The 18,383-nt window shown below is 35.3% G+C and overlaps 1 protein-coding gene across 3 annotated transcripts in view; it reads left to right on the top strand.

Moving 5' to 3' along the window:
• SMC2 (structural maintenance of chromosomes 2) overlaps positions 1-17,391 on the top strand; it is a 58,760-nt gene extending 41,369 nt beyond the window's left edge. For 2 of the 3 annotated variants that reach the window (XM_046023699.1, XM_046023700.1), the window contains exons 20-25: positions 541-735; positions 2,956-3,156; positions 5,167-5,283; positions 8,637-8,797; positions 12,438-12,585; positions 13,631-17,391. In XM_046023699.1, coding sequence (XP_045879655.1) covers positions 541-735; positions 2,956-3,156; positions 5,167-5,283; positions 8,637-8,797; positions 12,438-12,585; positions 13,631-13,789 — 981 coding nt within the window. In that variant the 3' untranslated portion in view covers positions 13,790-17,391. The remainder of the gene's footprint in view (positions 1-540; positions 736-2,955; positions 3,157-5,166; positions 5,284-8,636; positions 8,798-12,437; positions 12,586-13,630) is intronic. The other variant, XM_046023698.1, reaches the window with a different exon arrangement.
• Positions 17,392-18,383: the final 992 nt, after the last annotated feature.

Genomic DNA, 18,383 nt, shown 5'->3' with positions numbered 1-18,383 from the left:
TCTTTGTGCCACAGACCTATCTGTTCAAAAAAGTTTCTCTTTTATTTTTCTCTTTTGAGCCCTGTGCTAGAACCAAACATTATTACCTTTGATTGTCACTGGTAAATATGGCTTATATATATTGAAGGGAAAAGTAGAAAGCCCCAGCCAACATTCTGCCTCTCCTGATAAATGATGTTTGGGGATCTGTCATATCTTCTTGTTAACCACCCCAAAAATGCCACTTTTCTGAGACTTCAAAAGTTAGATTCCTATATTCCCTCCTCCCCCCGCAAGTTGATCCCAACTAAACTGTATCCAGTAGAAACTTTGTTCCTTCCAGCACGAACACTGCATCACACCTTATTACTACTGGTGGAATAAGTTTTCTCCCATATGTAAATTAGTCATTTTAACAGGGATATAATATGTAGAGGGTTAGGTGACCATCTGCCTGTAATCACAATCCCAATTACCCAAATGTTTGTTAGATGATCTTTTAATAAACTAAAAGTACGTCCATATTACTTTGCTATATGTTGTCTTCAAATTATGTTTCAGGAGTCTGTAAATAAAGCTCAAGAAGAGGTGACCAAGCAAAAAGAAGTGATAACAGCCCAAGACAACGTAATTAAAGCTAAATATGCTGAAGTAGCAACACATAAGGAACAAAACAATGATTCTCAGCTTAAAATTAAGGAACTGGACCACAACATCAGCAAACATAAACGGGAAGCTGAAGATGCTGCTGCAAAGGCATGTTGTGTTGTTTATTTTTACCATAATCAGATTTTTGCTTCTGAGTTGTTGAAATATTCTGGTAAACTGCTCAATGAAGAATTCAGTATAAATAGCAGAACTGCTGTGTAACAGAATTTTGATGCTTACAGCTATTTAAATAGCTTCTCAGCAATGTTCATTTTCACCAAATGGCATAAATATTTTGTTTCTAAATTTCAGGTACTTATTCCTATCTGCAGGATGTTTTTACCAAATAGTGGTCTCCATGGAACTGACCGTTTTTAAATCCCCGAATATTCATAGAACTATTACTATATTAGTAGTGATAATATGATTTACCTTATTTCAAAATAAATTAAAAACTCACTAAAATATATATACAGTCAACTTCTAAAATGAGGACTTAATTAGCTTCTGGATGTCCTTGTGAGGATTAGTACTGTCAGTTTTGCAGCCTCATCTGAAATCTGATGTTTTGCTAAGCATCTATCTTTTAAAAGTTATCTCAGTTTTTTGGTCACTCTTAAAAAGTTTCTTCCTTCTATGTAACACAGTGTCTTAAATACTTTAAAGAGAATACATGCTTTTGCAGAAATTCATTGCTAGATGAAGAGACTGCACCCATGAATTCTTAGTAATTCACCTTTCATGTTTTCTGATGAATGTTGAACAGTTTGTTGCCTTTTAAATCTTCTTTAGCACCTTAAAAGTAGAAGAGATTTAACTTCAAAAAAGTCAGAACATACAAAACAGTCACCCCACCCTCTGAAAAAGCCATGTGTGCCTGTTCGGGTTCATGACTTAGTATAGTTTTCAAATTTTTACTAAAGATTCTATGTATATGACAAAAAGGGATACAGCAAGAGAGGGAACACAAGCAGGGGAGCAGGAGAGGGAGAAACAGGCTCCCTGCTGAACAGGCAGCCCAGTATGGGGCTCGATCTCAGGACCCTTGGATCAGACCTGAGCTGAAGGCAGACACTTAACGATTGTGCCACCCAGGCACCTCTCATGACTTAGTTTAAAAAATATGAATTTTTTTCATAGTCACATCATTAATATCCTAATATTTTGTTATTACTGATTTCCATTAGCCTGGTATTGGTGGATTCACTGAAATATTACCAATGTTAGTATTACTGTTAATAATTTTTTGTAATTGAAAATGCCAGTAGTGGTGATTGTTGGGGGATTTTATTTATATAGTTAAGGAAGTGAAAAGGAGATTCACAAGTGGAACTGCTAAAAAGTCAAGGAATTTATGAAGTGTATAGTCTACCAAGTATTTCTTACATACCAATTAGTATCAGATAGTAGGCCAGGCACTAAAGATAAGGATAAGCAACACATACCCAGAATGCCTTCATAGAGCTTACAGATCAGCAGGGAAGGCAGACTGGAAATGATCATCTTTGGAGCCTGGAGGTAAGACTGTACCCATGGCATTAGTAAGGATAAATAAACTGACTTTCTACCAGCCAACCTTAAACAATTTTAGTAGAAGAAAGTCTTCCTTAAGCACTTTAATGTAAAATTTTTAATTATTTATAGTATATAAAGTACATTTCTGTGCCTTGTCAAAAGAGAGTGGCTAAGGGAATAGAGTCAGTGTTTAGGGCAGTTTTTTATTTAATAATTCTCAGAATTGTCAGTCAGTCAGAATTAGGCTTTCACAAATTTACCAAATCTAAGACTTAAGTATTTCTTTAAGAATTTTAACTTTCTCAAGTTGTTTTTGAAGCAATTGATTGAGTTTAGTAAAATCTGAAGGAGCCTTATCTGGGTTATATTTCATGCTAATGGAGGTATTTTACATATGCTTTTTATAAATATGTCTGAGCTGCTGGCTTTTCTTCTGATGTTTAAGTAATAGGAAGATCTTTTTTTTTTAGTCTATCCTCCAGGTAAAAAAATTCATACTTAGTATAGGTTTACTGTTAACAGTAAATCTCAGTTTTATAAATGAGTCATTAACTTAAAATTACTAAGTACTTAAGCTTTTTAAAATGATTTATGTGAGAGCATGAGCACAAGGAGGGCTGAGGGAGAGGAAGAGAATCCTCAAGCCAACTCCCTGCTCAGAGTTTGGAGCCCAAGACCCTGAGGTCATGACCTGAATCAAAACCAAGAGTCAGAGGCTCAATCAACTGAGCCAGCCAGGCACTCCCAAGAAACTGGTTTTTAAATGTCTATTTGTAAACAATGATAGATGCTTCTATTAACCTCTGTGGCTAGGTCTCTAAAATGCTGAAAGACTATGACTGGATTAATACAGAGAAACACCTCTTTGGGCAACCTAATAGTGCCTATGATTTCAAAACCAACAACCCCAAAGAAGCTGGTCAGAGACTTCAGAAGTTGCAAGAAATGAAGGAGAAACTGGGGAGAAATGTCAACATGAGAGCTATGAATGTTCTGACAGAAGCTGAAGAGCGGGTAAGTCCTTTTCCTTTGACTGCCTGGCCACCTGAGTAGCTTTGATGGCTCTCTCTGACCCCAGCAATAGTTACTGGAGGAAATCTTTTTCTTGATGCCCTTCATATTAAATTAATTTCTGTTTTCCCCTTTTCGGTTGTTTTCTTATTTCATTGTTTTGCATCATCAATTATTTATATATTTTGTTGTACCTTGAAGAGCTTTTCTATTGGCTTTGCCATGAATATATTCTACCCTTTTCTTATTCTTGGTGTAAATAAAAACTGTACTTTCTGTTCTGGTAAACGTCTCACTTTCTATCCTTTCTTTCACTTGCCTTGAAAAGGGCTTTGAAAAATAAGGTGTACTCTGCTATCTGCCTCCTTACCAGTCATTCCATAGCTATTGTCTTCCTTTTGACTCTAGGGTATAATAGAATCATTACATAAGTAATGACTAATACTGTTATATGCATAAGCACTCCTCTACTAATCTGTAAGTTCAGCAGCATCTTCTCTTTTTAATGCTCACTTACTTGATAATGTTATCCATCTCCCCACCCCTGACAAAACTTCTCTAGTCTGCCATGTTAAAAGAAAAGTCCACAGGAGAAAGCAGTCTGTATTCTTGGCAGCTCTATAGGAAAGCCCTCTGAGTAATTTTATATTATGCCCTATACCTTCTTTAATTTTGCAAAATTCTGTTTGAGTTTGTATCACAGAGTTATGAGAGGTCTCTAAAAGTGGTAATGCTTATGAATCAATTACTTTTAAGAAGTTTTGCTATAATGGGGTTTTTTTGGTAATTGTTATTGACATTAGTATCTATACAGAATCTATATTGTGTTAGATACCAAATGGGCTAATAATGCTCATGTTGTGATCTATCTATAAAACGTTCCTGCTGATTTTTATTTCTCCATTAAAGCTCTGCAGTATATGCCATATTTGTGGAGGAAAATCTTCGGTCTGAATTTGAACTGCATATCATCATGAAACTTATTCACTTGTTTGCTTTTATTAGATAAGGATAACTAGTTTAATATTTTTTAAAAGAATTCTCCACCTGCCATTTCCTTACCAGAGGGAAAGCTCTATTGTTAAGTAAGATGACCTTTTTTGTTGTATTTTGTGTCTGTTCAAATAAGAAACTACATGGAATTATGCAAGGAATAAGAGAAAATTATAGAGAGGAGGTTTTAGGAGCTTGGGCATAAAGCAGAGAGACAGCAAGGGAGTGAGCAGGACTGACTGGAATTTTTATGGAAGAATTTGGAGCCTCCTTTTAGGCTTTGAGGAGAAATGAGTTAAGATTTAGAAAGTTATGCTGCTACTCAAGGTGTAATTATCCCTCTGCAGCCTCCCTCAATTTTTTTTTTTTTTTTCAGTGAGTTACTACATTAACCAGGGAAAGACCACTCTGAAGATGTGATGTTTGAGCTGAAATTTGAGGCACCAATTATGTCAGATACAGAGAAAGAGCATTCTGGGAAGAGAGAACAATGCAAGGGCTAGAAGGCTGTAATGAGCTTATTATGTTCAAGGAACTGAAAAAAAGACCATATCGCTGGATCAGGGCAAGGAGTGGGATGCCAAAAAGTCAAAGATAAGGGCTGAATTATGTAGGACTCATATATCATGATGAGAAATTGAACTTACGTGTCACTGCTTAGACTGACCTTAAGAGGAAAACATGCCAGGGCTACTTTTGAATTTATACATATGACACACTTCCTTTTTTTTTTTTACCTTGGCTGCTATAAAGATCTGGTAGAAGTATTAGTGGAATCAAAATATTTAGCTTGTCCTATAAATTCTCAATAATAGCAACTAAATTTTATCTATAAGTGGTATGTATTTATTACTTTCTTCATGATTTGGTTTACGTTATGACTCTTAATACAGTTTATTTTTCTGGTAAACAGGAGTATATATTAATATATAAAAAATTAAACCTCTTTTCCTGACTGAATTCTAGAATGTAAAGAAAATGTTAATACTTTTCCTTTAAGTATGCTTTTTATCTTACTAGTATAATGACTTGATGAAGAAGAAGAGAATCGTAGAAAATGACAAATCCAAAATCCTTGCAACTATAGAAGACCTTGACCAGAAGAAAAACCAAGCCTTAAATATTGCTTGGCAAAAGGTATTTGAAACTAAAATATTATCATTTATTTTATATGAGGCAAGGATGAAGAATATTGTCAGGTTTATAGACGGAGATGAATTTAAAATGGCTGATTTATGTTTGAATGAGGTACACACTCATGCCTTAGTTAAAACGTTCTAGACTATTAAATCCATCTGTCCTTTTGGACTTGACTACTACTGATTTGCAAAGGTAAGTTTGCGTCCCTCCATCATACTCTGACAGCTTACTTCTGTGGTTGCTAGGTTAAATTTCTAACTTTCTAGATTTCTTTATTTTTCATTCTTAACTTTGTTTCCATGTCTATGTTACTGTCAAAGGAGATACCATTTGTCTGAAACCTTAGATTCTGTCCAATATCTGCCATACCCCACTGCTTGAAGCTGGAAGCAGTTTTAGTTTTGCACTGGGGAACCTCTAATTGTTGGAAAGCACCTCCCAAGGACGGCCCCCTTTGGTTCTAACTTCCTTGGTTTCTCTCACCCAGGCTGACAGGTCAAATACTCCTTTTCAGGGGCGCCTGGGTGGCTCAGTGGGTTAAAGCCTCTGCCTTCGGCTCGGGTCGTGATCCCAGGGTCCTGGGATCGAGCCCCGCGTGGGGCTTTCTGCTCTGCGGGGAGCCTGTTTCCTCCTCTCTCTCTGCCTGCCTCTCTGCCTGGTTGTGATTTCTCTCTGTCAAATAAATAAAAAATATTAAAAAAAAAAAATACTCCTTTTCAGAGCATTTCTCTAACAAGATTGGCATATTCTTTACCAATTACAAGTTATTAATTACATTTCAGAATTCATAATTATGCATTCTGTACATTTTTAGCAAAGCATTTTGTATGTTAATAATTCTGTAACTGATAGTTAACCATGTTTTACTGAAAAAAATCAAAATTTAAGAAGTTGAAATAGCCTAAGATCATATAGCCCAAGGTGGAAAAACTGGAATTCTCTTTTCCTAAAATAGAATCAAAGTTAAAATTGCCTTTAGTTTCTAACTGCTGTCGCCCTTGTTGCCCTTAAAAAATTGGGCAGTAAGCAAGGAATTTTAGAATTCTTTCACTTTACTGTCATTCAGCAAAATCCCAAGTACCTTTTTTATTTTGTATTATGACAACTTTGGCAGATTTCAAGATTCTTGACTATTATTTCTGCTTCCCTGGCTGCATGTATTTGTCTCCTTTAGGATAATTCCTTAGCCTCTTACGTACGTGGAAGTTTTCCTGTATCTATCGTAGCAAAAGACTCAGCCAAGAGATTCCAAACACAGTTACTGTGCTGTTTGGTACTTTAACAATTCCATGCCTCTAGGATTTAATTGGGCATCTTCCTTTTTTGCTTTTTTAATTCTATAATTATCAGAATTCTGAAAACTTTTCAGTCACCTTGTTTTTACTACGTTATAACTTATTTTCAGTGTTTCATCTCCCTTTGGTGGTTGCTTTTTTAAAATGCATGCAAAAAGTTGGTCCCATTATTCTCGTTTAAATGTGAATTTAACACTGGATCTGAAAGGTTTTGTCTCTTATTTTTTCCCCATGGTTCCTGGATTTAGTACAAATACAAATTTATCCTTTAAATTGATGTTCCCCCAATTTCCAAGGTTCTCTCAAAGCAGGTAAATTTATTGAGTGCTTATTATATGTCAGGTACTATTCTCATATTTTCTCATTTAATCCTCACAATAACCTATTGAGGTAAGTAGTGTTATTATTAGCATTTTATATTTCCTTCTGGCTTCTAGCACACTGGATTCAGAAAGCCAGAGTAGGTACAGCATTGGCTGTTTCCTTCTTAACCATATTGGATTTTCAGAATTTGATTACATTTCACCTTTATATCTGTCCATGAATGTAGTACATTTTCTGTCTTGAATAGGGCTATATTCATCTCTGCCCATTAACTAATATGTTTCTCTTACCCTTCGGAGGAATTTGCCCATGGGATCCATAGTCATGTTCAGGGTTTAGTAGTAGTCCACTGTTTTAATCCTCTGTTTAGTGCTTTTCTATTGCCTGGCCAAAAAATTAAAGAAATAGAACGAAAGATATTCATAAATACTTTGCTGTCTTTATCATTCCAAAAAGACAGTGGTCCTCTCCATTGTGATGAACCTCACCTAACTTTAGAAATCTACCCCAGATAAAACTACAACCTATTAACTTGGTGTAGGATGTTACTCAGCATGTATGCAATTGCTCTTAAAACTATATTCCTTAATCTGTATATTCTGATTTTATGTATCTAGATCTCTTCCTTAGTACAAATATTCATGCACTTGAGTATGGAGATTTCTCTAGAGAACATGATGGTCAGGTCCTCATGGGTTTGTGCCTGTGTATGCACACACTCAAATTTGCTGAATTCTAAGATTATTAGTTGTATATTCAAAGACAAATGACCAAATTCTTAAATCATTAATCAAATGTGTATGCACAAAAATTACCCAGTTACAATTAAATATTGACCCTAGATCTCTAGGTAATCTACTATGGCTTGATGGAGATAAGTCAGACAGCTTCTTTAGTCTTTTTCTACTGGGGTCCAGTCCTGTTCCTGTCTTTTGACAACTTCTTTGGCTGAAAAGAAGCCTACAGAAAAGGACCATTTGATACCTTGACCAGATCTGGTGGTTTGCTTTCATGCCTCTTTTTTTTCCTAGACTTTGCCTTGATCTTAGGCTTTTTAAGGTTAACTGAAACAAGTTTTGTGTTTTTTTTGTTTTTTTTTTTTCAAGATTTTATTTATTTATTTGACACAAAGAGAGACAGATCACAAGTAGGCAGAGAGAGAGGGAGAAGCAGGCTCCCCGCTGAGCAGAGAGCCCGATGTAGGACTTGATCCCAGGACTCTGAGATCACGAACTGAGCTGAAGGCAGAGGCTTAACCCACTGAACCACCCAGGCGCCCTAACTGAAACAAGTTTTATAAGAGAATGTGTTAATGCCAAAAATAATTTTTTATTTCTGCCTCTCCCAATTGCAGCTTGAGTCTCCTGTCATATAGTTGTGTGTCTCTGAAGATTGTTATAATACAGGTTACAAAAGTCAGAATTTCAGGGTAGAGTTAGAAGTATAGCCTTTAGTTCCCATTGGAAGTTAGAGCAGAGTTTAGTAAATTTTTTCTGTAAAGGGGCAGGTAATAAATATTTCTGGCTTTTTGAGCCATATAGTCTCTTGTAATTACTAGACTACTATTTTAGTGCTAACAGCCGTACACAATATATAAATGAATGGGCATGGCTATAATATGTCAAAACCTGAGTTAGTAACAGATACAGATTGAAGATCCACTTACCAACATTTGATTAAAATATTATAGAAGGCTTTCCAAGGATAATTTTTTTTTTTTTTTTAATCCAGGTGAACAAGGATTTTGGATCTATTTTTTCTACTCTTTTGCCTGGTGCTAATGCTATGCTTGCACCACCAGAGGGGCAAACTGTATTGGATGGTCTGGAGTTCAAGGTTGCTTTAGGAAATACTTGGAAAGAAAACCTAACTGAACTTAGTGGTGGTCAGAGGTGAGTAATCCCTTTGCAGTATTACAATTTCTCATTCCTCTTACTTTATTATAATCTATCCACTCAGAGTTAAGCTAAATAAAATTGAAAATTGGTAGGTAATCTTTACATGTAGGATTTAAGAGCTTAATTTATAAGAATGCAGGTTTTTTGTTTGTTTGCTTGTTTGTTTTTAAGAACTTTTGATTAAAATAGTAGGCAACAGGGCACCTGGATGGCTCAGTTGGTTGAGCGTCCAACTCTTGATTTCAGCTCAGGTCATGATCTCGGGGTCATGGGATTGAGCCTCGAGTTGGGCTCCATGCTCAGCGGGAAGTCTGCTTGAGATTCTCTCTCTTTTCCCCTGCTTACGTGCATGTGCATGCTCTCTCTGAAATAAATAAACCTTTGAGATAGTAGGCAACAAAGGAGAAATAAGGGTAAGTGATTAGAAAAACTAGATAAAATATATGAAAAACAGTTGTTTTTAGACTTCGGGAAATAAATATGATACCTGAGTACAGTGAAGCAAAAGTGCTGAGCTCAGTGTTCATCCCAGCTTTCTCTGTAGGAGAAGTGTCTGGTTTGCAAGTGCATGGAGGGGAATCCACACAAAGCCTCACTAAAGTGGTCTCACTAAATTAAAGAAACAGAATTTTGGGAGGCTCCAACTTTACATTCGGTCTGTACTGTCCCGAGGTGAATGGAACTCTGCACACAGCAGAGTGCATCGCATAACTTGAAGAGAGCAAGCTGATCCTCATGTACCTTGAGACTTAACATAACACAGTATCTGGCATCTGATAAAAAGTACTGGACAGAAATCAAAATGTGGCTCATAGCCTAAAGAAAAAGTATTCGGTGGAAAGAGACCTAGAAATGATAGGTGATAAAAGTAGAAGACAAGGAAGTTATAGAATTATGTTAATTATTTCTAAGAATTACAGGGAAAAAAAGAACCTATTAGAATTTCTCGAGATAAAAAATATACCCAGAAGTCAAAATTCACCACATGACATTGACAGATTATACAGTGTAAAGGAAACCTAAATGACTTTGAAGACACAGAAAATAGAAACTATTAAAGCTAAAGTGAGAAACAGAAAACTCTAAAAATAGAGCTTCACTGACCATCAAGCCAACTAACATACATGTATTTGCAGCTCCAAAAACAGAGGAAGAGGCAAAACAGAAAAATACTTGAAATAGTTACCCCAGATTTTCCCAATTTGATGAGTTCTATAAACCCACAATCTTCGTTTCTGTGAATCCTTAGTAGGATAAACACATCCCCTGCCCCTCCCCTCCTCCACACACACATACAATAATATAGCAGAGTGTGTTATATGAAATTGTGGTTTTTATATGCCAGTGATTAGAAAAATCTTAAAACAACCAGAGGTAAAGAGACATATTACTTGGCAAGGAAGAAAGATAAAAATAACTTCAGGCTTATTGTCAAAAATTATGCAAGCCAGAAATCTGGAACAACATCTAGAAAGTGCTAAAAGAGAAACATGTCAACCAAGAATTCTGTCTAATCAAAATATTTTTCAAATTGAAGTCAATATAATTTTTTTCAGAAAAACAAAAGCTGGAGGAGTTTGATCCCAGCTTTACTGTGCAAGTTAAAGTTTTCAGGTGAAAGGAAAAGGATACCAGAAGAAGACTTGGATCTACATAACGGAATGAATAGTGTTGGAAATAGCATGTTCTAGGCTTCAGGGAAGTTTTTCCAAGCCTTGCACAGTGATTCACACAATCAGCATACTAAAGAGAAACTTTGGTCATGTGGCCTAACTCCTCACCTGCTGCAGAGAGCCAAATAATTAAAACCTCCTGAGAGAGAAATTGTGGTTATTCACATAATTAAAGATGGTTAGTTACTTTGTATTTTGCCCCTTGAGGATGTGCAATTCTAGTCCTTAAATTTTCTCACGTGCCCTATGATGCCGTCATGTAACTCCTAATGTATGTAGAAAATACTAAGACCTGTTCATTTTTCTTGGGAAAACCTTTGTCATTTTTATGATTAGAATAGTGGTCCCTTGATTATTTCATTATAATTAAGATTCCTAAATATTTTAACAGCATAAAACACCTTCTGGTGACTGTTAAAATTGAATTTCATAGTTCAGATCCCAGTATCTAACTTTTTTTTGCTGAAGTCCTAGAAAATGTTTAGAGGAACACCTAAAATGTACGCTTATTTTATTGGGACCTGAAAATTTTTCCATAATTAAGATAATATGAAATTATTTCTACATATATACAATTATTTTAGATGTATATCCAGCACAGTAGTTTAACTCTTGGTGAGATTTTTTTTTTTCCTGAAAGATAAGTTTGAAAGGAAACTCAGCATCTTAAGCATTTGGCACAGAGAAAGCCAAGGAAAAGTAATTTTAGGTTGCTTGAATGACCTCAGCTCCCCTCTATGGTGGTAGATGTCAGTCTTACTATTTTTTATTGAACTGTTTCATTCATTGCCTTGCTAGGAATTTTGGTTTCACCTTAAACATTGAAAAAACCTTTTTTTTTTTTTTTTAAGAAAAAAATATAAGAATTATGATTCTTCATACCAGATTAGAACAAAACCAGCTACAGTTACAGGGGATGGTTAAGCTAGAAGAGAACTGAAGAGGACCTATAGAATCTGACTAACTACAAATTTTAAGTAAGGTGTATTATTAGGGTTCTCCGGAGAAACAGAACCAGTAGGGTGTGTATGTGTATGAAGAGATTCTTTTTTAATAAGGAATTGGCTCATCTTACTGTGGAGGCTGAAAAGTCCCACAATTTGTTGTGTGCAAGCTGGAAACCCAGGAGAGCCAGTGGTGTAATTCAATCTGGGTGTGAAGGCCTGAGAACCAGGAGCACTGAGGCTGAATATCCATGTCCCAGCTCAAGTAATGAGGCAGGAAAGAACAAATTCTTTCCTCTGCCTCTCTTACTATTGAGTCCTTTAGCAGGCAGTGTGGTGTCTACCCACACTGGAGAGGGCAAACTGCTTTACTGTGTATTTCAGTTCAGATGCAGATTTCACCCAGAAATACTCTCACAGACAAACCCAGAAATAAAGTCTAGTCAAATATTTGAGTACTTCATGATCCAGCTAAGTTGACATACAAAATTAAGCATCACATAGTAATTGTTTGAACTTCTGACACTGGGAAGTAAGGGGCCATAATCTATACAACTTAACTCTTAAATGGTGCCAGTAAAAAATAGATCTTGGTGTGTGTTTACTCGTAAGTGCTTGCATAGTGAAAGTTTGAAAGAGGCACCTAAACCCGTTACAGTTTCACCAAGACAATAGCTGTTGTCTTAACCAGTAAGTATATAGCCCTTACTCCCCTGCTACCTAGGCATCTAACAGCAATTGGGGAAGGAAAGAAAATACTTACCATCTTTCCTTAAGGAGAAGTGCCATTTATACCACTTCTTTGATTGGAAAGAATATAAAACTGTTCAAAATAAAACTGTTTGAGAGGAAAAAAGGAAAAGCTAAAAGAACCAGTTTAAAAAACGTAAGTGTTGACGTTTGAAACTTTAGTTAAGTCTGCACTATTCCGTAATAAGATAATAAATTTGCTTCAGTGTTTCATAAAGAGTGGTAAAGTCACGTTTTGATAACTTCTCTTTTGATCTTTTTTTGCAGGTCGTTAGTAGCTTTGTCATTAATATTGTCCATGCTCCTCTTCAAACCTGCTCCAATTTATATCCTGGATGAGGTGGATGCAGCCTTGGACCTTTCTCACACCCAGAATATTGGACAGATGCTGCGTACTCATTTCACACATTCTCAGGTAAGAACCAGAAAAAAATGTCTCTGTCATAGTTTTAGTATTTGTTCTTCTAAAACTATTCTTTAGTAATGGCCAACACTAAGATACTTAGGGTTGAGAAATATTAAAGCATTGTGTATCTCTTTAAATATATACTGAATATTTACATATACTTCCATTCAAGTGGATATTGAAGGAAAAAAAAAGGTTTGGTTTCCTATTAAAGAGGGAGCCAGGCATTACCATTGTTGACTGTACCATGAGGGAGAATCTAAGTTTTTCATAATTTGGAATTAATTTATGGGTAATATTATTTTCTCTAGCTAACTGTCCTAGGATACATAATCAAAGTAAGACTGTTTTAGAAAATCAGAAAATCCTGTGGTACTTGATGGGAGTACTCATCATTTTTCCTGATGAAATAGAAGAAAAGAAATAGAGAAAAACCCCTTTAGGAATAGTTTGTTTTTATGGAGCTGTTGCTGCAGGTACTCGGGTTGCCACATACGGTTATATAGATAATGAAACGTACAACTCTGGGGGCTTCACTTATCATACTTATCACAGACTATAGTATTATGGTAGCCTTTTTAACAGGTACCGTGAATGGTACCTTTTCTTAATTTTGTAAATGTTCCATTTGAGCTAGTGGTAGTGCTTGTAGGAACTTGTAGCCTTCTTTGATATTCTTAAAATATCACAGAGAAAGATATTTCACCAGGGCATTTAGAGTTAGCAACAAAACAGTGATGCCAGCTGCAGAGAACAGCAACAAGGAGTCACCAGTAGGAAGTAATAAACCTGGGTAATAAAGCACTCAAAGTCAAATTAAAAGACTCTTAAAACCCAGATATAGAAAGCTAGAATTCATCTAGGTGCCCAGTATTAGAACTATTTTTCACTTGGAGTTGAGGATGGTGCATTTGCTTCGAGCTAAGCTTTGAAAGAAATAACAAAATCAGAATATCTCCAGAAAGTTCTTAACCACAGAATAAAAACAGGAGTGCATTTCTTCACATTACAAAAAGTATCTTTTATGCTTTTTTTTTTTCCTTTTTCCCTTAAGTTCATTGTGGTGTCACTAAAGGAGGGTATGTTCAACAATGCAAATGTCCTTTTCAAAACCAAGTTTGTGGATGGTGTTTCTACAGTAACCAGATTTACTCAATGTCAAAATGGAAAGATTCCAAAGGAAACCACATCCAAGGCTAAAGGACCCAAATGACCACATCTGGAAGTTAAAAGAACAAATTTACTCCTTCACCTTGACCTATATTTTAAACAAAGAACTTTGGCTTTACTTATTTATGTAAAAATGTAATGTTGTTACTTAACCCATATCTTCTTTTCCTTTATGTAATCACTTATAAATACGTAGATTCCTCTCAATTAGCTTAACTGTCGTCAAGTTACTGGTGATTGTGATTTTATGCATGTCCTCAAATGCTTTAACAGAATTCTTTCATATATATATATATATATACACACACATACACACACACACACACACATATATATATATATATATATATATAGGGGATCCTGAGATAACCTGGTTGGTGGTAAATTCTGTTTGCAAAATCAAAAATACAAAGCAACAGATGAAATTAGAGGATAAATATAGCTGATAGTCAGCTTTTAATTAGTTAATTCCTACGGTAATATTAGTGTGTTTTCTGTTGTTAAGAAGGTCATTTAGGTGAGGAAGACTTATAAAAGCAAGTATCTGGACCAACAGAGGGAACATAAAAGAAGCTATTAGGCATGCACGAGCTCTTTGTGACTCTTTGAAGGTGCAATGCCATAGCCCTGATTTAGACTCAGTGATTCAGACTTAGCGATGTTTGGTTATCATGTTTCTATATGCTTAGTAACTGGTGTGTGCAATCTTAAGTTTTTAAAGTCTTTACTACTTTTTAATAGAAGCCTGGGAAAAGGTCTTTTGCATGCTGCCCTCCGCCTTTATCTGAAGTCTCCTCATGTTTTCAAGGTCCAATCAGTAACAATCTATTGGTGAATGAGAATGTGTTTATTTTTCCTTCATTCTGATACATTTATAAATGATCTGTTTTACCAAAAGAACTCAAAATTTCTTGAGTATGTCTTAGTGTCTTCTGCTTTCTAGTTCAAAAGGTTGAACTTCCTTTAAGAACTCAAAAGAAGCACTACCAATCACTGTAAGATTACTGTACGTAGTTCCTGTTATCTCTAGGTACATCGCCAGAATAGAGTCTCTAAACTTTGAGTCTTGAAAGCTCTCACATGATCTAGTCTGATCTTGAGTATGTTATTTTGCCTCACATCCTTCTTGATACTTGAGTCTTAGTTCCTCTAGTTATCCTTCACCTATATATGCTTTTAGTTTTTGACCTTGGCTTTAATATTTCTCATCCTTCCTTCTCATGTCAGATAACATCCAGGTAACTGATAAAATGGGAAACATAGGAAAGGATTGAATCTGGAATTAGTTCTCGTCCACTGTGGGAGGAGAGGGAGACAAAGCTATAAATGCTGAATTATAGGAAGTCTAATACCACATGCAAGAGACAGGAATTTTTTTTATTTACTCTCAAATGTATTGCAGATTGTTTGCCAGGACATTTCTGTCAGTTCGCACTTTGAGCAAGGTCACATACTGTTGACCACAGCCTAATCAGCACCAGCTATTAGTTTTAGTATTTCTGATTTGCTAGTTACAAAATGGTACTTCATTGCTGTTTCAACTAGGACTTTATAAATAACTTGTGAGGTTGAATATTTTGCCATATGAACTAATTTTCTTTACTACAAATTTTGTTTCCTTGCTTCCCTAATTTTTGTCATATGTAATCTTGCTCTTGCATGAAATTCCTCAAACATTGAATTTTTGTGTCATGTTGTTCGTATTTGATTAGAAGAACACATGAAGGGGAACCAGAGACCTTTATTTCACACATCTGCAATAATAGGAGTAACTAACATTTACTGAGTTATTTTATACATCAGATGCTATTCTCATTTGCACATGTTTTCACATTTGAGGTAAGTACTGTTGATCAGCATTATATAATTGAGGAAATTGAATTGAGCAGAGAAATTAAGAAACTTGTCCACAGTGACAGTACAGTTAGTTCAAAGCAGAGCCAAGATACCAATCTTGGCAGCTGGTCTCCAGAATCTACAGTATTTACACTTCTGACAGTTTGAACATTTGTGTTTATCATACATAATAAATTTAAGACATACCTGGATGAGCAGTATGCACGATGTGAGAAAATTATTTTAGGAAGAATGTCAAACATTTAAAAAGAATTCCTTTTTCTGTTTGGTTTGTTTGGGCATTTCAGGTACATTAAGAACAGCAAAAGCAAAAACTCGAGATTCCCTCTTCCAATACGGTGAAGTAATCAAATAGTCCAGCTACTTCCACAATCATGTCACCTGCAATTTGGGGCGAATTTTCTTCCTTTTTGATTTGTGTGCGTTTTATTTACTTTTCTTAACTGCACTGTCTTGAAGTTCCAGCCTTATGTTGTTTAAGAGTAATAATGAGAGCCGGCATATTTGCCTTTTCTGTAGAATTCTGAGGAAAGCATTCTGTCTTTCACCACCTAAATATAATGTTAGCTATAGGCTTTTGGTATTCTTTATCAAGGTAAAGACTTTTCCATCTATTCCTAGTTTGATCAGTTTTGTCATGGATGGGTTATTGCATTTTCATTGCCTTTTTTTTGCATTGATGATACGATCATGTAACTTTATGTGTTATGCATTATATTACTTAATTTTTGAATATTACACCTATTTAATCTGGTATTCCTAGATTAAGCCCCGTTTGGCCATAGTCTATAATTTTTATGTACAGGTATACCTTGTTTTATGATTCATGGATAACTGTGTGGTTTGTTTTTTTGTTTTTGTATACAAATTAAAGGTTTGTGGCACCCCTGCTGCAAGTAAGTCTCCCAGCACCATTTTTCCAATAGCATTTGTTCCGTGTGAGTCTGTCAGTTTGGTAATTCCACGATAATTTCAAATTTTTTCATTATGATATTTGTTATGGTGATCCATGATCAGTGATTACAACTCACTGAAAGCTCAGATGATGGTTAGCATTTTTTAGCAATAAAGTAAGCAATAAAGCAATAAATATTTAAGGTATGTACTTTTAGACATGCTGTCACACACTTAATAGACTATTATAAATTTTATATTTTGGGAAACCCAAAATTTTGCTTTGTGATAACATGCTTTATTGTGGCCATATGGAACAGAACCCAAAATATCTCCAGGGTATGCCTTTATTATAGGATTCTGTTTGCTAAGAGTTTGGTCATGATTTTTGTGTATGTTCATGAAGGTTTTGGTAATTTTTTTGTTTATTTTCCTACTGGTTTTATTCAGTTTTAGGGTAATACTACTTTTATAAAATGAATTGGGAAATGTCCCTCCTTCCATTTTCCTGTAGAACTATATAGAATTTGTCTCAATCCTTTAAATATTAGAATTTTCCTGTGAAACTAGGCCTAGAGAATGGGGGGTAGGATGAGGAGAATAAGTAAGTACAATTGCTTTTAATAGTTATGGGTCTACTTACCTATTTTATAATGGGCGACTTGTGATACTTTGTTTTTTGTTGAATTGTTGCATCTAAATTGTCAAAATTTGTAATTTGTGTGGAGAGGTCATGGTATTTCCTCATGATCCTTTTGATGTCTTCAAACTCTGAAGTGGTAATTTGTGCTTTTTTTTTTTTTTTTTTTTTTTCTTATTTTGCTCTTTTCTAATTTTATGGTAGGTAGAAATTTAAATTATTGATTTGAGACCTTTTTTTTCTAGCTAGCAATACCATTTAGCTTCATCTTACAGATTGATATGTTGCATTTTCATGTTGTTGTTTTTTTTAAGATTTTTTTTTTTTTTTTAAATTTGACAGAGAGGAAGGGGGAGCTTGAGAGGGAGAAGCAGGCTTCCCGCAGAGCAGGGAGCCAAATGCGGGCTCCATCCCAGGACCCTGGGATCATGACCTGAGGTGAAGGCAGGTGCTGGAGAGGGAGAAGCAGGCTTCCCGCAGAGCAGGGAGCCAAATGCGGGCTCCATCCCAGGACCCTGGGATCATGACCTGAGGTGAAGGCAGGTGCTTAACAACTGAGCCATCCAGGCGCCCCACATTTTCATCTTTCAGTTCAAAATATTCTAATTTGCTTTGACATTTCTTCTGACTGTTGGATTCTTTTGGAATGTATTTAATTTCCAGATAGTTGGAGATTTTCCAGGTAGTATTTTCTTACTGATTTCTAGTTTATTCTGTTATGGTCAGGAATCCTTTTTTTTAAATTTTTTTTTTTTTAATGATAGATTTAGAAAAAAAAATGCAAATTCAGTGGTCTAAGGTTCTGTCTTAATCCATATTCTAGGTAAATAAGAACAAAGTAAACCCAAATTAAATAGAAAGGTGGAGAAGTCAGCATATATAGGACTGATAAACAGTGGAGAAAAAAATTAGTGAAACTGATAATTGGTTCTCAAAAAACAATAAAATCATCCTATCTATAATTAGACCAATCATGTAAACCAGAGAAATTGCAAGTAACTAATATCAGGAAGGAAAGAAGAGTTACTACTATGGCTCTTAACTAAATTAAAAGGATACCTAAAGTTATTATGATTTTTATGCCATAAATGCAGCAACTTAAGACAAAATGGAAAATTGGAAACATAAAACTCAACAAAAATTGACAAGAATAGACAATACCAGAAGAGCCTCACATCTATTAATACAATTCAAATGATTAAATATCCTCCCACAAGGAACACTTTAGTTCCATGTGGTTTCACTT

This window comes from Meles meles, chromosome 11 (assembly GCF_922984935.1).
Source record: "Meles meles chromosome 11, mMelMel3.1 paternal haplotype, whole genome shotgun sequence".
In the NCBI taxonomy this organism is placed as follows: Eukaryota; Metazoa; Chordata; class Mammalia; order Carnivora; family Mustelidae; genus Meles; species Meles meles.
Note: the sequence above shows the minus strand (reverse complement) of the source record. Positions and strands in the feature narration are given on the sequence as shown.